Source organism: Myxine glutinosa, chromosome 5 (assembly GCF_964187855.1).
Source record: "Myxine glutinosa chromosome 5, kmMyxGlut1.1, whole genome shotgun sequence".
Lineage (NCBI taxonomy): Eukaryota > Metazoa > Chordata > Myxini > Myxiniformes > Myxinidae > Myxine > Myxine glutinosa.
This window is the reverse complement of record NC_136265.1, coordinates 141,283,438-141,303,437: the sequence shown is the minus strand read 5'-3', so window position 1 is coordinate 141,303,437 and position 20,000 is coordinate 141,283,438. Positions and strand designations below refer to the sequence as shown.

At 54.9% G+C, this 20,000-nt stretch overlaps 1 protein-coding gene and 1 long non-coding RNA gene across 3 annotated transcripts in view; one reads left to right on the top strand and one right to left on the bottom strand.

The window, feature by feature from the left end:
* LOC137426970 (guanylyl cyclase C) overlaps positions 1-20,000 on the bottom strand; it is a 445,743-nt gene that overhangs the window by 322,624 nt on the left and 103,119 nt on the right. For both annotated transcript variants that reach the window (XR_013623586.1, XM_078778805.1), the window contains exon 10: positions 9,485-9,572. Coding sequence is in view for 1 of the 2 variants with exons in the window: in XM_078778805.1 (XP_078634931.1) it covers positions 9,485-9,572 (88 nt within the window). In the remaining variant the exon portion in view is untranslated. The remainder of the gene's footprint in view (positions 1-9,484; positions 9,573-20,000) is intronic.
* LOC144892388 (uncharacterized) overlaps positions 1-20,000 on the top strand; it is a 229,959-nt gene that overhangs the window by 202,972 nt on the left and 6,987 nt on the right. The window lies entirely within an intron of this gene.

Below are 20,000 nucleotides of genomic sequence, written 5' to 3'. Positions count from 1 at the left end.
AACAGGCAATCGGAATAAGCAGATATCGGCTATTTTTCGGTAATCTGTATCGGCGGATTGGATACAGTGTGGAGTTCCGATGACCGATTACAGTTGTACTGTTAAAGCGCGGCGTTACGCGCGCTGCTTGTGAGCAAGGAGGAAGCGGACAAGCGGTAACATATAAACGCCTTTATTCAAGACTACACTGTAACACTGTACCGCTCCGGGCTGGGCGCCCGGTGTCTCTCATGAGGCCACGCCTACCACTCGGACGTGGCCACCGCCCACTTGGTGCGTGGAATGATGTCACCACGCCAGTGGGCTTTTGTGTCCGCCACACGCGCCCCCCCAGAATTCCCGCGCACCTGGAGGGCCAGTTTGCGGGGCAGACGAATGACCCGGCCGAAGCGCCCCCTGGCGATCGGCGGCGTCCGGGGTGCAGGGATGCCAGGTGGGATGCCCCTGGCTGCTCCTGGGATGGGTGCAGGACCGGGGGGCGGCGTGGCAGTGGGGCTGGGCGGTGCCGGGGGTCCGCCCGCAGGAGGGCGGCCCCGACGTGGGGGTCGGGCCACTGGCGGTGGATGGTCCACATCGAGGTGGGCCGGCTTGAGGCGGTCTACCGAAACGCGGTCAGGAGTACCGCCGATGTCCAGGGTGAAGTGCTTCGCCCCGGTCTCCAGCACGCGGAAAGGCCCGTCGTACGGGGGCCGCAGTGGTGTCCGATGGGCATCGTGGCGGACGAAGACGTACTCCGCCGTGCGAAGCTCCGGGGCGACGTGCGTCGGTGGGTGCCCGTGGCATGCCGTTGGCACCGGGGCGAACCTCTGGGCGGTCTCTTGCAGAGCGGAGCGCTGCTGTGCCGCGGACCATGGTGCCGTGGAGTCGGGGAGGAACTCGCCCGGCACCCGCAGCGGTTGCCCGAAGACCAACTCCGCCGCGGATGCGCGCAGGTCCTCCTTGGGCGCCGTCCGGAGGCCCAGCAGGACCCAGGGGAGCCTGTCGACCCAGCCGCCGTCGCGGAGGGTGGCCCGGAGCGCGGCCTTCAATGAGCGGTGAAATCGCTCACACAGGCCGTTAGCCTGGGGGTGGTAGGCCGTGGTTCGGTGCAGCCGGACCCCGAGCCCCTGCGCAACCACCCCCCAGAGCTCCGAGGTGAACTGGGGGCCGCGGTCGGATGAGATGTCTGAGGGGGCGCCGAACCGGGCGACCCAGGTGGCGATGAAAGCCTGCGCGACATCGGCCGCCGTTGTCGACGCCAAGGGCACGGCCTCCGGCCACCGGGTGGTGCGGTCCACCATGGTGAGGACGTGGGTGAAACCCCGCGAGGGGGGCAGAGGTCCCACCAGGTCCACGTGGACGTGGTCAAACCGGCGTTCCGGCACCGTGAACGGGGCCAACGGGGCCTGGGTGTGCCGGTGCACCTTGGCGCGCTGGCACGCGAGGCATGTCCTGGCCCAGCCGCGGACGGCCTTCCGGAGGCCATGCCAGACGAACTTGTCGGCGATCAGCCTTTGGGAGGCCCTCGCGCCCGGGTGGGACAGGCCGTGGATGGCGTCAAACACCTGGCGCTGCCAGCCCGCGGGCACAATGGGGCGAGGACGCCCGAGGGAGACGTCGCACAAGAGGGCCGCGCCCGCGCCGTCGAACGGCACCTCGGTGACGCGGAGGCCCGTGACGGCGGTCCGCAAGGCCTGGACGTCGGGGTCAGCGGCCTGGTCCGCTGCCATCCGGGCATAGTCGATGCCGAGGTGGACTGCGTGGGCGACGGCCCGGGAAAGGCAATCCGCCACCGGGTTGTCCTTCCCCGCGACGTGCTGGATGTCCGTCGTGTACTCGGACACGGCCGAGAGGTGACGCTGCTGCCGGGCCGACCACGGCTCGGTGACCTTGCCCATCGCGAAGATCAGCGGCTTGTGGTCGACGAAGGCAGTGAACGCCCGGCCCTCGAGCAGATGGCGGAAGTGCCTGACCGCCAAGTGAAGTCCGAGCAACTCGCGGTCGAAGGTACTGTAACGGCGTTCGGGCGGGCGAAGCTGCCGGCTAAAGAACGCCAGCGGTTGCCAAGCTCCACGCACCCATTGCTCGTGCACCGCGCCCACCGCGTAGTCCGAGGCATCGGTGGTGAGGGCGATCGGTGCATCGGGCGCCGGGTGCGCGAGCATGGTGGCGTTAGCCAAGGCGAGCTTCGCGCCCGTGAACGCCGTGTGCATCTGCTCGGTCCAGGTAACGTCGCCTTTGCCCGGCTTACCTCGGAGAGCTTCGTGCAGGGGGCGCAGGAGCTGGGCGATACGGGGCAGGAACCGATGGTAAAAGTTCACCATGCCCAGGAACTCCTGCAGCCCTCTGATCGTGCGGGGGCGCGGAAACCCCTTCACCGCCTCCACCTTGGCCGGCAGGGGGACGGCTCCGTGCCTGGTGACACGGTGCCCCAGAAAATCGATTGTGGCGGCGCCGAACCGGCACTTTGCGGGGTTCACAATCAGGCCATGCTGGCCCAGGCGTTCGAAGAGCGTGCGGAGGTGGCGTAGGTGCTCTTCGCGGGACGCGCTGGCGACGAGGATATCGTCCAGGTAGACGTAGACAAAATCCAAGTCGCGCAGGACGCTGTCCATCAGTCGCTGGAACGCCTGAGCCGCATTCTTCAGACCGAAGGGCATGCGCAGGAACTCGAAGAGTCCGAATGGCGTGATGACCGCCGTCTTCGGGACGTCCTCCGGCCTGACGGGGACCTGATGGTAGCCGCGTATGAGGTCCACCTTCGAGAAGAAGGACCTGCCCGCCAAACGGGCGGAAAAGTCCTGAATGTGGGGGACGGGGTAGCGGTCGGGAGTCGTGGCGTCATTGAGACGGCGATAGTCCCCGCACGGTCGCCATCCCCCGCCGGGCTTCGGCACGATGTGCAGCGGCGACGCCCAAGCGCTCTCTGAGCGCCGAACGATGCCGAGTCGCTCCAGGGTAGCGAACTCCGCTTTTGCCACCGCCAGCTTCGTCGGCTCGAGGCGGCGTGCCCGGGCGTAGACCGGTGGCCCGACGGTGGGGATGTGATGGGCCACCCCGTGCTTGACGGCCCCCGCCGAGAAGGTGGGCCGCGTGAGGGCCGGGAAACCGGCGAGGAGGCGGGTGAATGCGTCCGCTGCCGGAAGCGTACAGACCAACGTGGCCGGAACCGAATCGTTCGGCAAGCCGCTCGTTGAGCTGGGCAACGCACATGCGAGCGAGCTGAACGTCTCGGCCTGGACAAGCCGTCTGCGCTTGACGTCGACCAGGAGCCCATTAGCGCACAGGAAGTCCGCGCCAAGCAGTGCCATGGGCACGTCGGCGGTGACGAACGTCCATCGGAAAACCTGCCCTCCAAACCGCAGAGAGAGGCAGCGTTTTCCGTACGTACGGATGGGCGTCCCGTTCGCGGCAAGCAGCGCGGGGCCCCCACCCGCGGCGTGCTTGTCTGACATGCCGGCGGGAATGACACTCACCTGTGCTCCCGTGTCGCACAGGTAACGGCGCCCGGAGAAGGTGTCCGTTATGAACAGCAGGCTGCTCGAACGGCCGGCGCTCATCGCCACAATTGAGCGCCGGCCCGGGCGTTTCCCGACCGTTTAAGGAGCACGGCGGATGACACCGCCGAGCTTCGTGGCCGAACTTGGCGTGGAACCAGCACCAGGTGGTGGAGCTGGAGGAGCGCGGCTGGCTCCGCCAGGCCGGTGGAGTCGACGGGTTTCCCCACGGTGGCGGTTTTCGCCGCGGCGGTGGGCGGGGCGTGGCGGCGTTCACGAGGTGCGTATCAGCATGCTGCTGAACCACAGCGTGCTGTAGAAGATGATGCTGTGGAACATCAGCGTGCTGTAGAAGATGATGCTGTGGAACAGCAGCGTCGAAGGCCGTGACGGCCACGCCAACGCTCGCCCGCGTGTCCGAAGCGGCGAAGTACTTGTCCGCCTCGGCCGCCAATGCTCGGGGTTCCGTTAGCCCGGTCCCGGCCAACGCGAGGCGAACCTGCGCTGGAAGTTGGCGACGGAAAAGCGCCCGGAATAGCGAACCGGGGGCTTCGTCGCCCAACAGTGACAGCATATGGTCCATTCGGACCGACGGGCGCGTCTCACCGAGCTCGGGGAGATCCAGGAGGCGGTCGGCCCGTGCGTCGTCCGTGAGTCTGAACGTGGCTAGGAGTAGCCGCTTGAGTGCCTCGTACTTGTGGCCGTCCGGTGGGTGGCGAAGGACGGACACAACTCGAGCGGCCGTGCCGGGCCCGAGGGAGGCGACGACGTGGCAGTAGCGCGTGTCATCGCCGGTGAGGTGCCGAAGCTGAAATTGGGCTTCGGCCTGGACGAACCAGACTTCGGCCTGAGCCTCCCAAAATTCCGGAAGTTTGACGAAGGCGGCCATGGCGATGGCGTCGCGTGTGGAAGGATCGCTCCGGCAGATCCAACGTCGAGGGTCACCAATAAAGCGCGGCGTTACGCGCGCTGCTTGTGAGCAAGGAGGAAGCGGACAAGCAGTAACATATAAACGCCTTTATTCAAGACTACACTGTAACACTGTACCGCTCCGGGCTGGGCGCCCGGTGTCTCTCATGAGGCCACGCCTACCACTCGGACGTGGCCACCGCCCACTTGGTGCGTGGAATGATGTCACCACGCCAGTGGGCTTTTGTGTCCGCCACACTGTACTCTATACAACCCACAAACATTGAGTAGCTTTCACCCTTGTTTAGAGCAAATTTCAATATACAATTTAAAAAATAATTTGCATTATCGACATTTCAAGAAGATGTGCATTAATTTTATTATTTATAAACAGCTCGCAATCGCCGTGTGACGGGGAGAAACATTTGGCTCGGTAATTTGTAAAACATATTAATGCGACGAACAGCTCGGAAATCGCGTTATCGAATTTGTTTTGCTCCCAAACTTATAATGAGACACAACATACCTTTAAAAATTGCACCCGATTCATGTAAAACAATCTGTTGCTGAAGAAACAGGCGCGAGTTAAAGAAAAACGCTCTCGCTCGTGCTGAACATTCCTGGCAGAGGAAGTCTTGACGTCATACTTTCCAGGTGTGCATTAAAGTTAAGTGACTGTTTAATTAATTTTTTCACATTTTAAAGTTGGACTGACAGTATTCTGGCTCTCCTTCCACCTTCTTTACATTCTCATCCTCTCCCGCCAAGCTGGCCTCGTTCTCAAACTTTTTCCAGACACCGATCCTGCACCCCGTTTCCTTTTTTTTTTTTTTTGTATACTGAATCGAGGCTCGTGAAAGAGCTGACATTTACTTCACAAACAAATCAACCAGACAAGTTGCCAAACAACCGCCATTTTGTTGCCCATCTCACGTTTGATTTCCACGCTCATCAGGTCCATTATAGTGCCCATCACTTGCATTTCCCTGCTGATTCTTTCTCTCATCAACTCCATTCGTGATTTGAATGGCACCACAAAGAGCCCCATATTGAGCGGTGCTGGCACGTTACCCTTTGGTACAAGTTCCATGGATGCCGAATTTTCCTTGTTTTGGTTCTTCTCACGCTAACATTGTGAAATCAACAGGTGAGTACGTGCACTCATTGTTCGTTTTATAATGACAGGATGCTGTTCTGTTTGATGATCCTTTTAGCTCTTTCACGAGCCTCGATCCTGTATTTAAAAAATTTTAAAAAACAATCGGTTAGAGAAGGGATTTAAAATGTATTGTCGTGTCGCCGGTGATTAAGATCACGGGCGGCAGAGAGCCGAACAGTTTTAACTCCATGGTGGTCAAGCCGAAAATTTGCGGTCAGTCCGTCGTGTGCGGGCGAAGAAAACCAGGGTGCTTACCTGCACGGACGAAAGCCACGGGGTTTATTCCTCGAACCCACAAACACAAACGAGACAAGGAAAATCAACTATACGACAATGAAAAATGCCACCATAGGAAATTTAATGAAATAAAGGTAAGACAATAAAAATGAATGCTGAGGTAAAACTATAAATCTAACTTGAGGGGCCCTTCACCCTAACACAACTACAGACAAGGGGAAAGATAAAAGAAAATACATTTTCTTAGTTGACTGACACTCTGCTCCGGCCTCAACGAGGATTTGACGATTGGTGGGCGCTGAACGGGTCCAGTCAGTCGGCAAAAGGAACGAGCGTCGACGCATCCACAATGGCGCCAGTCAACCACGCGAGCACCCCGAGCCGCGAAGCTGCAACAAGACGTCCTCCTCTCTCAATCCTCGCCAGAAAGCACAGCGCGGCCACAGCTTCCCTGAAGAGCACCACAGATCAACCACACCTCCTTCCACGTTTATTCCAAGTGGCACAAAGGCTCCAGAATTCGCTCCACCAGTGGCCACTGGCACAAAACAGCCACCCGCCTGTGCATCCAGGACAAAAGAGAGAGATTCTTCTTCTCCACCTGCCCGAGCTGCTTGCTCTGACGTCACCCATGGCAAATTGCCGTGCTCTGTCGTATAATCCCATGTCTCCACGACCAATGATGAAGCTCGGAGCATGGCCTGCCTGTTGCATTCCCTTCAAGGTGGAGTTTTTTCTCTTCGGTAATGTTCGGATTACGTTGTCAGTGGTGGGGTGGAGTTTAGCCCAATGGTGAATGTGCTGGATTTCCGCCGGCAACTGGAGCTGATTTTTGATGGCCAGCGGTGTGAACTTAAAAACGTAGGGGTATTGATCACAGGGAGGAGCACACACTGAGGAAATTATCCTTAAACCCTTCCGAATTGGCATGTCTTCACAACCCCCCCCCCCCCCCTCGTGTGAAGAACACATAAACAAACTTAAGCTCACAGTTTCCCTGCTTATGTACATCAAAATGTCTCCTAGGCATCCATGGTCCATGCTAATACTACACAAACCTATCTCCACTATGCTATGTCATCACCTACCCCCACAAACGTAATAGTATTGATTCACAGCCATTCAATAATGTAAATATGTCCATCGCGGCATGGCACCGATCCAGCATAATATGCACGCTTCATGTGATGTGTGCGAAATGGCATCATTATTTAATTATTTCTCATTGGAAATCGATAGCATAATAATCGGCAGATTTTTTTTTTTTCAATCAGTTATTGGTTATAGTCAAATTTCCTAATCGGCACAGCACTAATATATTGTTACGTTTGTGGGGCAGAGGATGAAATACTGTAGAGGAGGCAGGATTATATAGTAATAGCATGGGCTGTGGACGTGTAGGAGATATTTCGATGTATTAAGTAGGGAAACTAGAGCTTAAGATTGTTTATGTTTCTTCACAGGGGTTAGAGCTATGTTAACAAGTTAGGGATTAAAGTTAGTTTTTCCCAGTCTGTGATTGCCTCCTGTGGCTTTCCCTATGTTTTACATTTACAAGGCCGGCCATGCCAAATGTCCAATGAATCACAACCACCGACGACAGTGCCGGACATTGCCGATTGGTGAGTAAGCCATGCCTTAATGACGGTCACGTCAAGCAAAGCCAGCAGGCCACACCCCAAAGTTTGTCATTGGTCATGGAGATGGGGTAATCCAATAGCGCTCGGCGATTGGTCGGGGTGACGTCATGCAGAACGTGCTGGTATAAATGACCGTTGGATAAAGAATCGCTCTCTCTGGCTTGTTTTTGTACAAGAAAGGCGGCGCCATTGTGTGGTCCTGGAGCTTGGAGTTTTGGGGCATTTTTGAAGAGAGTCGGGAGCTCTTGGCTGCGTGAGCAGCATTGCGAGGTGTTGTTTTGGCTGTGGTGCTCTTTTTTGGTGAAGGAGGCCCCGTCCTATCTTGTTGCCTTACGCCGGTGGCTGCGACGGATGCGGAGCCGCCGCCATCCTGTGTGTTTCCCGCCTGTGTGACTTGGAGGTCACGACCACCAGGCTCCTAAAGGCCATTTCTGGACGCATAGCTGTCTATAAGTAAAGGTTAAACATAATATACAACACTGGAACATCCAAATATATTTCCAACTTGACAATATATTGTCATGTTCAGGGCGATTAACACCACCTCTGAAGAGATGGACTGAACAGGCTTAAACTCCCTCAGACTCAGTTCAATTTATGGTGGTATTAATGGTCATGCGGAACTAAGGAGAAACATGAGGCTCCTGATCTCTTTTAAAACCAAACAGGTTTATTTCCTAAACACACCAAAATAACTGAAGAAGATTAATTCAACAATAACTATATACAATGAGGTAAAATAAATCTGAAGTAATCTAAGGCGCCTCACCCTGGACACAATTCCAGATGGGGAAATGGACAAAACCAGTGACTCAGCTTTGGTGGTAGCAAGGGAGGAGGATGGGGACACTGAGTAGCCATGAACAGGTGGTGAGGAGGTGACGATCAGGGTGATGAAGAGGTGAGGAGAAAAGCAGGATGATATACAGGCAAGGAGCAAAGATTAGAACAGCACCAGGGTCAAGGCAGGCAGGCAGGGTGACCTCCTTAAAGCTGTCGACCTTCTTAGCATGCTCCAATCTCAGAACTCTTTCTGTTCTCTTCAGAACTTGCAAGCTTGCCTCAGAGATCGCACAATCCTCTCTGTCCCAGGCAACGCTCCGCCCCTCGTCCTCAGAACTCCACTATCCCTCGCACATCAAAAGCTCCTCCCCTTTTGCACATTGCCAATTCTCCCCAGAATTAGCGCAATCCTCTGCCCGCCTTCGTCAGCTCTTTCCCCGTCCCTCCAGGCAACACTCCACCTCATTCCTCCTCAGAACTTCACAATCCCCCATGCCTCACAGCTCTCTTTACACCCCTCCACCCCTTGATGCATTGGGCTCCACCTCCTTATTGAGACGATCATAGCTCCACCCACCTCTCTCCTTGCCTGGAAGAGTCCCATGGCTAACGGCTTCACTCTTCTCTGCTCTTCTCTTGGTGCCATTATTACCTCCACCCCTTCCTCCTCACCATCTCCCGTTGCCCCAGGTAGATGGATCCAGGAGGTTGTACACACTGTTCCTTTACTTAATCCCTCGCTATCTATTACAAGCACCATCCTCCGTATGGTACACAATCAAACAGACAATCCTTAAGCTGACGTGTCCCCATTTGTTACATTGAGATTAGCTTTCTACTCGCAAACGGACCATGCTACTCTATACAGTTCTATCTGTTCAAAGGTAATCTCTAACCCCTCCCTCCCATAAACGTAACAAAATATTTTCTCAACAAAATGTTGAGAGAGGAAAGCTTGCAATCATGGGAAAGGTGCCCAAGCTACATTTCAGGCATGGGCCCTTCTCTGTTTAACTTTGAAGAAAGAGCTAAGGCCCAAAACATCTCTTCACCTTCTTTCCAAATTAATTTCTCAATAGTTTGTTGAGAAAATTAATTGTCCTTATTCTTCTGTCAACAAAGACTGACTCTTGTCTTCATAAAGACACTACAGTCTTCCATTTTAAGGAACAATGGCTAGACTATTTGAGCTGCCCACGAGTGTGCCCCAAACCGAAGGTGCGGTGAAGGTACGACGTCCTAACGTGCTCCGTTCTGGGAGAGTGCGAGCTGGTTCTTACCCGGTTTATCAGAAGGCAAGGTGAATTCGACATCAAATGAGCTTGATAAAAGTTGAAACCTCGTGTCATATGTCCAGATGTGATGAAACTGATGAAACATGGGGTGGAAAGAATGCAAAGAAAGAACATATATTTAGTGAACCTTTCCTCATGAACGCCTCCTCTTGTTCCATACTCATACAAATCCAACAAAAGGATGGGGGTCATCTCTTTAATGTGCACATGTGGAAACGGGGGCAAGGGTAATTTGAAAAAAAAGATAAATAGAAGGTAGGATGATAGCAAAGAAATGAGGGCAGCTAGGAGAGTGTGGGGAGAGAATGTAAAGAAGGTGGAGAGGAGATCAGCGACAAGGGAGGGGAAGGAGAGCATTATGGAGCACTGACGAAGAATTGAAGACAACAAAGCTATGTATTGAATTCACATTCGAGCATGATGCAGAAGGCCCGAGAAGTAAGCAAAGCTCCGCCTCTCCAACACACCAGAAGTATGACGCTTGGCTAGAGAGACATTATTGTCCCCCGTCGCACCGCGGAGTGAAAGGGGGACTATGGTTTTCCCCTCCGTCCGTGTGTGCGTGCGTCCGTGCGTGCATAAGCGAAGGACCGAATTCTAATTTGGTGTGTGAGTGCAACCCACGTCAAGATCCGAGATGGCCGCCACCATGTATGTCTGACGCCATGTATGTCTGAACCTTGTGAGCGGAATATCTTGAAAAATAAGCGAAGTACCAACTTCTAATCTGGTGTGTGGGTGTATCTAGGCATAAGGAAGAACGCTATTGAAAATTGGGTCACCACGTCAAAATCCAAGATGGCCGCCGCCATGCATGTCTGAACCTTGTGAGCGGAATATCTTGTAAAATAAGCGAAGTACCAACTTCTAATCTGGTGTGTGTGTATCTAGGCATAAGGAAGAACGCTATTGAAAATTGGGTCGCCAAGTCAAAATCCAAGATGGCCGCCACCATATACATGTCTGAACCTTGTGAGCGAAATATCTTGAAAAATAAACGAACTACTAACTTCTAATTTGGTGTGTGGGTGTATCTACGCATAAGAATAAATGAATGAATGAATGAATGATCGTTTTAAGGCCATTTTCCCTGCGAGAGCGGGGGTTCGCCTTGCGTGCCCCATGACAATCATGGTTCCCTGTTTGAGGCAATGTTTTTATGGCCGGATGCCCTTCCTGACGCCATATCTACGCATATTATCTACGCATAAGGAAGAACGCGATTGAAAATTGGGTCGCCACGTCAAAATCCAAGATGGCCGCCTTGCGTCTTCCACTTTGTCAACTCGCATCACTTCAACGACGGGGGACCTAGGCGTAACGCTTGTTTTTCGTTTTTTCAACAATTCGATGAAAGTGGAAACTTTGTATATCAATTTTCATTCTGTATACGGAATATAAATAATTAAATGCAATTGGTTTGGTTCCCGCCAAAAATCACATTCAAACGAAATGTTGATGTGCTGACGTGTAAGCCAAGTTCGGCCACTCCTCTCCTCTCCCCACCGATTGGCCAGAACGCCGTTATTTTTTGTTTTAACTTCAATTTAATTACCAATTGAAAGATTTTATTGTGAAGTTGACCTTCTTCGTGTGAAAATAATATGGTATAGCAAATTTCCGGCATGTTTTGCACTCCTGCTTAGCTCATACAGCTATGACAATGTTCGCTTCAAACAATGTTCGCTGTTGGAAAACTACTGATAATTCCACTTGATCTGCTGCGTCCCCTCAACTCCCAAATCCTCCTCCCCGCCACCCCCTCCAATTCCTCACTCAAAATTGCCTCCAAGTATGAGTGTGTTTGGTGGCACCAGAATACGATCTTCCAACACATGGCAAAGGATTCCTAATGGACGCAAGTGTCCAGACATTCCGGAGGCCTAGCAGAATGTGGAATTGGCAGACTTGAAGCACAAAATCTCAAGTAATCCTGGTTTGCATAAAGCCAATGATAAAGCATAAAGCTGTGCAATTGTGCCCTGATAAAACAGAAAACACAATAAAGGCTTTCAGAGCATCCAGTCGATGAATCGGGCAAAGCTCCAACTCCAGCACTTTTACTTGGAGACAGTGTACACAGAAAGGTGAGACAATCTCACGAAGCGAATGCTTAATAAACAGTGTGGAATGCTTTGATCGACTGCATGACATTTACACTGATGTATGGTCCAGATGTTAGTTTTGCATCACTCGATGCATCTCGCTGCAACTGAAAAAGGTGACTTGTGGACAAGAGACATCACTACCTTACAGATCGATAGGCAATCATGGGAAGTCTTTCATTGGATGTCCTGAGCCCATCCGTCAGACTCTCCTTACATTGCTGCTCCATAAAATATCTCTTAATGCTCATAATCCTTCCATGTCTGCTGGTGTGTGTTGTGCAGCACTCTTTTTTATATCCAGTTTCCACCACTGTTCGACTGTTAAAAGCTGCATCAGATGAGTAATAGACATGGGACAGTGACGTTCAATCCCACACAAATTGATCCCCAACATTTCCACATATGGTGATTATTTTTTAACAAGTGACCCAAGGCTCCTCGAGGGTCTTGTACATCACATTCTGGATAGACATTAGGAGACATCAATGTATTATTTTGCACGAATAACAAGTCCATTAGTGCAAGATGGACAACTCCACAGTTTATGGGACGAGCAGTTGGCATCCCAGTATCATCATGCGAACACCCAGATGGAGACCGAGTCAAATGTTGAGGATCAAGACCACACAATAACAATATTCATTACACTCTCCATGCCTCCTCGATTACAAAAACATAGATACATATATATATCTATATATATCTATATATTGTAGGAGCTGGGGCTCCCACGTCGATCGGAAGAATGGACGCGACAAAAAGCTAGAATTCATCCGAGTTGCTTTAATGAAATCAAACACTCAGGCACTCTGAAAACCCGTTTATCGGTCAGCAATATATATCTATTCTCCCAGGGGGTTTGCCCAGGCCCGGCGCCAGGGGGCGTGGCCCAGCGTCCTGGCTGCAGCCTGGCAAGTTGCGGGCGAGCCTGCCCGGGCGTCCTGGACGAGCCCGGCATGGTGATCGCTCCGCGTCCTTGATAGGTGCAAGGCGATTGTGAAAACCCAGCGGCAGCCGCTACACACGTCCCCCCAGAATCGACTTGCACCGGCAGGGTCAATTTGAGGGGGGTCCTGATGACCCGGCCGAAGCGACCCCTGGCGGGTCGTGGGAGGGGGTCCGGTGAGGTGGTGGGCGGTCGAGTGGGGGGCACCGTGGACGGGGGACGGCCTCGCCGCGGCGGAAGGGCCACTCGTGGTGGGTGGTCGACGTCCACGTGCGCCGGCTTGAGGCGGTCCACTGCAATCCGGTCCGACCTGCCGCCGATGTCGATGACGAACGACTTGTCGTCCCGTCGCAGCACCCGGAAGGGCCCGTCGTACGGCGGCTGGAGAGGCCACCGATGTGCTTCGTGACGCACAAAAACATACTCCGCTGTGCGGAGTGCTGGGGGGACGTAGGACTGGGGGTCACCGTGGTGGGATGTTGGCACGGGGGCAAACCGTCGGGCGGCCTCCTGGAGGTCCGAGCGCTGGTGAGCTGCGGACCAGGGACTGGTAGCGTCGGGCACGAATTCGCCCGGGACGCGTAGCACCTGGCCATAGACAAGCTCGGCGGTGGATGCCTGGAGGTCCTCCTTGGGGGCCGTGCGAACGCCCAAAAGGACCCACGGCAGCCGGTCGGCCCAACCGCCGTCTTGAAGGCCGGCCATGAGCGCGGCCTTCATGGAGCGGTGGAAACGCTCGCACAACCCGTTTGCTTGGGGGTGGTAGGCCGTAGTACGGTGGAGCTTGACCCCCAGGTTGCGGGCGACCGCGCCCCACAGCTCGGAGGTGAACTGTGGTCCGCGGTCTGACGAGATGTCCGCCGGTGCGCCGAAGCGGGCGACCCAGGTGGCGATGAAAGCCTGCGCCACGTCGGCGGTGGTGGTGGAGACGAGGGGAACGGCCTCCGGCCACCTGGTGGTCCTGTCCACCATGGTGAGCAGGTGTGTGAACCCCCGTGACGGGGGGAGGGGGCCCACCAGATCCACGTTGACGTGGTCGAAACGTCGTTCGGGCACGGTGAAAGGTGCCAGCGGGGCCTGGGTGTGTCGGTGGACCTTGGCCCGTTGGCAGGCCGTGCAGGTGCTGGTCCAATCGCGGACGTCCCGACGAAGGCCGTGCCAGACGAAACGCGCCGACACCAGCTTCTGGGAAGCTTTCCGGCCCGGGTGGGAAAGGCCGTGGAGGGAGGCGAAGATGCGGCGTTGCCAGGTGACGGGCACGATGGGGCGAGGCTGGCCTTGGGAGACGTCGCAGAGCAGGACAGTGACCGCGCAGGGGATGTCGGCCAGGCGGAGGCCCGTGTCCGCCGCCCGGAGGGCTTGCACCGTGGTGTCGGTGGTTTGGTCCGCCGCCATAAGCGCAAAATCCACGCCCAGGTGGACCGCGTTCGGGCTGGCCCGGGAAAGACAGTCGGCCACGGCGTTGTTTTTGCCGGCGACGTGCCGGATGTCCGTGGTAAACTCCGACACGGCGGAGAGGTGGCGCTGTTGGCGGGCCGACCATGGCTCCGTGACCTTGGCCATGGCGTAAACCAACGGCTTGTGGTCGATGAACGCCGTGAAAGGTCGGCCCTCCAGGAGGTGGCGGAAATGGCGGACGGCCAGGTGGAGACCGAGGAGCTCCCGGTCAAACGTGCTGTATTTGAGCTCGTTCGGCCGGAGCTGCCGGCTGAAAAAAGCGAGTGGCTGCCAAACCCCGTTCACCCATTGCTCATGTACGGCGCCCACCGCGTAGTCGGAGGCATCCGTGGTGAGGGCGATGGGAGCGTTGAGCACCGGGTGAGCGAGCAGTGTTGCGTCGGCGAGGGCCCGCTTTGAGCGTTGGAAGGCCGCATCCATTGCTGCGGACCAGGCGATGTCGTGCTTGGCCGGCTTGCCCCGGAGGGCTTCGAAGAGGGGCCGCATGAGTTGAGCCGCGCGGGGCACGAAGCGGTGATAAAAATTCACCATTCCCAGGAATTCCTGCAGGGCCTTTATGGTGCGGGGACGCGGGAACGTGGTGATGGCCTCGACCTTGGTGGGCAGCGGCACGGCCGCGTTCTTGGTGATGTGGTGGCCCAAAAAATCAACGGCCGTCGTGCCGAAGTGGCATTTGGCCGGGTTGACGATGAGGCCGTGCTCGCTGAGGCGCCCGAACAGTGTTCGGAGGTGGAGGAGGTGCTCGGCCCGGGACGTGCTGGCGACGAGGATGTCGTCCAGGTAAACGAAAAGGAACGGCAGGTCACGCAGCACGCCGTCCATCAAGCGCTGGAACGCCTGGAGCCGCGTTCTTGAGACCAAACGGCATCCGCAAGATTTCGAATAAGCCGAACGGCGTGATGACTGCCGTTTTAGGGACGTCGGCCGCCCTGACAGGTACCTGGTGATATCCCCGTATGAGATCAATTTTCGAAAAAATGACCCGTCCCGCCAGACGGGCGGAGAAGTCTTGGATATGCGGGATCGGGTACCTGTCGGGGGTGGTAGCGTCATTGAGACGGCGGTAGTCGCCACACGGGCGCCATCCACCCCCCGGCTTTGGCACGATGTGCAGTGGCGAGGCCCACGCGCTATCGGAGCGCCGCACGATGCCGAGGTGCTCCAACGCGTCGAATTCGGCCTTCGCTACGGCGAGCTTGGCTGGGTCGAGGCGGCGGGCCCTGGCGTAGACCGGCGGGCCCGTGGTTGGTATGTGGTGCTCGATCCCATGCCGTACTGCGACGGCCGAAAACGTCGGCCGCGTGAGGGCCGGGAACTCCGTGAGCAGGCGAGCAAACTCGTTCGCCGCCGGGACGGTGCATGCCAGCTCGGTCGGCGCGGAGCTGCTCAATGTGCATACCAGGGAGCTGAAGGTTTCAGCGTTGATTAAACGACGCCGTTGGACGTCCACCAGCAGTCCGTGTGCGCAGAGGAAGTCGGCGCCTAGCAGAGCCATGGGCACGTTGGCGGTTACAAACGTCCAAGCAAAGCGTTGGCCGCCGAAGCAGAGGGTGACGTTGCGTGGGCCGAAGGTGCGGATAGTCGATCCGTTGGCCGCAACCAAGGAGGGGCCGCAAACCGCGGATTGCCTGTCCTGGTCAGAGGCGGGTATGACGCTCAGTTGGGCGCCGGTGTCGCACAGGAAGCGCCGTCCGGACGCTTTATCCGTGATGAACAGTAAGTTGCCCGTGTGGCCGGCGCTCATGGCTGGTAATGAACGCCGGCCCGGCCGTTTCCCGGCCTGACGAAGGTGCACGGGGGTCGGCATGTTCGGGCCTTCTGTCCGAACCTGGCATGATAGTACCACCACGCTTGGTCAGGTGGAGGCCTCGGTCGTCGTGCTGGAGGTGGTCGGCTCGGTAGAGCGGCCGCCAATTGCGTCGGCAGTTCGGCCGTCGACCGTGCCGGGTGCTCGGGCGCCATGGGTGTTGCGTCGGACGGCGGTGGGTCCCATGTCGCCGCTGCGATGCGCTGTCCTGCGGCGGAGATCTTGTCGGCTTCTCTGGCAAGGGCCCGGGGATCTGTGATCGTCGTGCTTGCCAGGGCGAGGCGTACCGGGTTAGGCAGCTGACGGAAGAACAGCTCCCGGAACAGGAATGCCGGAGAGTGCTCGCCGAGCAGTGAAAGCATGTAGTCCATTCGCTCGGAAGGGCGCGTGTCGCCGAGCTCAGGCAGTTCGAGCAGGCGCCGTGCGCGTTCCGCCGATGGGAGGGCGAAAGCATCGAGGAGCAGCTTCTTAATCGCGCCGTATTTGTCAGCGGCTGGCGGGCTTTCGAGGAGGCTCAGGGCGCGGGCCGCGGTAGCCGACCCGAGCACAGCAGCCGCAGCTACCACATGGTGGAAGCGGGTGTTGTCGGCCGTGATGCCTCGCAGGGCGAACAGGGACTCCGCCTGTGCGAACCAAACCGCCGCGTGAGCCTCCCAGAAGGTAGGCAGTTTAAGGGCGACTGCCGTGTCCATGTCGATAGGTCACCAATGTAGGAGCTGGGGCTCCCACGTCGATCGGAAGAATGGACGCGACAAAAAGCTAGAATTCATCCGAGTTGCTTTAATGAAATCAAACACTCAGGCACTCTGAAAACCCGTTTATCGGTCAGCAATATATATCTATTCTCCCAGGGGGTTTGCCCAGGCCCGGCGCCAGGGGGCGTGGCCCAGCGTCCTGGCTGCGGCCTGGCAAGTTGAGGGCGAGCCTGCCCGGGCATGCCCGGGCATGCCCGGGCGTCCCGACCGAGGCCTGGCAAGTTGAGCGCGGGCCTGCCCGGGCGTCCTGGACGAGCCCGGCATGGTGATCGCTCCGCGTCCTTGATAGGTGCAAGGCGATTGTGAAAACCCAGCGGCAGCCGCTACAATATATCTATATATCTATTCTATATAATTATAAAATTGAAATCTTGCGTGTTTGTATGTAACATTCGATCGGTCCGGGGGCGTGGCTTACCCCTTTGAGAGAGTAGTAATATCCACCATTTTATTAACTCGCATAGCTTTGAGGCCTGTTTTGTAGGCCCGTGGTGTCTTGCGCTCTCTCTGTTTTATTTCAAATCAAATTCGATATATCATTTCATTTTTCACAGTCGCTAACATAGTTTTAGACTCGGTTGAAAAAAAACGGGAAGAAAATCCGATGAAAGTTTCCGTTTATAGAACGAAATGAATTCTGAAAGGCTTGTATCTTCAAGGCCATTGAGTCTGTTTTACGCCTTTATCTTCAATCTAAGTCGCCATCTGATTTCATTTTTATCGATGTAATGGTTTTAGACTCGGTAAAAGAAATAATTGAGAACATTCACGCACACACGGGAAATTGCAGAGATATATTTTTAAAATCGCGCCACGTTGATATACGAAAATACACCGCCTAAAATAACAGGCATACAGTATATATCTTCGTCATTTCATTCCACATTATTACCCGGAAGTAAAATATGTTTCAGGAAATTACCGAGAGATATTTCTTCGATTTTTATTATTATTTATATGCGCATACACTTTAAATAGGTTTATTTGAAATCTTTAATTTTCACAATGTAATTTATTTGTCATTTGATGATCGGCAAAAATATGTTTCAGGAAATTACCGAGAGATATTTCTTCGATTTTTTTTATTATTACCGCTTCCATCTGATTTCATTTTTATCGATGGTTTTAGACGCGGTAAAAGAAATAATTGAGAACATTCGTGCACACACGGGAAATTGCAGAGATATATTTTAAAAATTGCGCCACGTTGATATACGAAAATACACCGCCTAAAATAACAGGCATACAGTAAATATCTTCGTTATTTCATTCAACATTATTACCCGGAAGTAAAATATGTTTCAGGAAATTACCGAGAGATATTTCTTCGATTTTTAAAATTATTTATATGCGCATACACTTTAAATAGGTTTATTTGAAATCTTTAATTTTCACAATGTAATTTATTTGTCATTTGATGATCGGCAAAACGATAGCACAAACAATACTATTTGCAGGAAGAATGTCGTATCAACCCTCCGACGGCGCTACGGACGCGGACAACGAATCACACCTCACGTCTATGGACGCGAATAGCAACATCCGCACGAATCAGTCATCAATGATTTTCATTGACGCGCCTGGAGGCACAGGGAAGACGTTTCTTATTAACCTGATTCTCTCTGAAGTGAGAGCGAGTGGAGAAGTTGCCCCCTGCGGTGGCCTCATCTGGCATAGCTGCTACCCTCAAGCCTGGTGGAAGAACAGCGCACTCAAGGTTCCAAATCCCTCTGACACCGAGGGAAGATGGCGTATGCAACATCGATAAAAATTCCACTATCGCAGACCTCTTTCGAAGTACAAAACTCATCGTGTGGGATGAGTGTCCTATGATCAGGAGAGAGAGTTTCGAGGCTGTGGATCGCACGTTGCGTGATGTATGTGACAAAGACGAGCCTTTTGGAGGGATCTTGATGATATGCTGTGGTGATTTCGTCAACGTGATCGGAGATAAGGGCCAAAATCACGTGTCACAGGTAAGTGATTTAGAACGCTGGAGAGGTGAGCCTTATGGCTTGCTGGCTTAAATAATCTCCCTGATGATGTCCAGCGTTCGCTTTAATTCTATTCTCATATCTATTCAAACTGACATTGACCCAACGGGTCATGGGTCGTCTAGGGGTAGCATCATCATCATCATTGGTTGAGGGGTAGCATCATTGGCTGAGGGGTAGCATCATTGGCTGAGGGGCGACATCATTGGCTGAGGGCGGCATCATTGGCTGAGGGCGGCATCATTGGCTGAGGGGCGACATCATTGGCTGAGGGGCGACATCATTGGCTGAGGGGCGACATCATTGGCTGAGGGGCGACATCATTGGCTGAGGGGTAGCATCATTGGCTGAGGTGTAGCATCATTGGCTGAGGGGTAGCATCATTGGCTGAGGGGTAGCATCATTGGCTGAGGGGTAGCATCATTGGCTGAGGGGTAGCATCATTGGCTGAGGGGTAGCATCATTGGCTGAGGTGTAGCATCATTGGCTGAGGTGTAGCATCATTGGCTGAGGGGTCACATCATTGGCTGAGGGGTAGCATCATTGGTTGAGGGTGGCATCATTGGCTGAGGGGTAGCATCATTGGCTGAGGGGTAGCATCATTGGCTGAGGGGCGACATCATTGCTGAGGGCGACATCATTGGCTGAGGGGTAGCATCATTGGCTGAGGGCAACATCATTGGCTGAGGGGTAGCATCATTGGCTGAGGTGTAGCATCATTGGCTGAGGGGTAGCATCATTGGCTGAGGGGCGACATCATTGGCTGAGGGGTAGCATCATTGGCTGAGGTGTAGCATCATTGGCTGAGGGGTAGCATCATTGGCTGAGGGTAGCATCATTGGCTGAGGGGTAGCATCATTGGCTGAGGGGTAGCATCATTGGCTGAGGGGTCACATCATTGGCTGAGGGGTGACATCATTGGCTGAGGGGTGACATCATTGGCTGAGGGGTGACATCATTGCTGAGGGGCGACATCATTGGCTGAGGGGCGACATCATGGCTGAGGGGCGACATCATTGGCTGAGGGGCGACATCATTGGCTGAGGGGCGGCATCATTGGCTGAGGGGCGGCATCATTGGCTGAGGGGCGGCATCATTGGCTGAGGGCGGCATCATTGGCTGAGGGCGACATCATTGGCTGAGGGGCGACATCACTGGCTGAGGGGCGACATCATTGGCTGAGGGGCGGCATCATTGGCTGAGGGGCGGCATCATGGCTGAGGGGCGGCATCATTGGCTGAGGGGCGGCATCATTGGCTGAGGGGCGACATCATTGGCTGAGGGGCGACATCACTGGCTGAGGGGCGACATCATTGGCTGAGGGGCGGCATCATTGGCTGAGGGGCGGCATCATTGGCTGAGGGGCGGCATCATTGGCTGAGGGCGGCATCATTGGCTGAGGGGTGGCATCATTGGCTGAGGGGCGACATCAT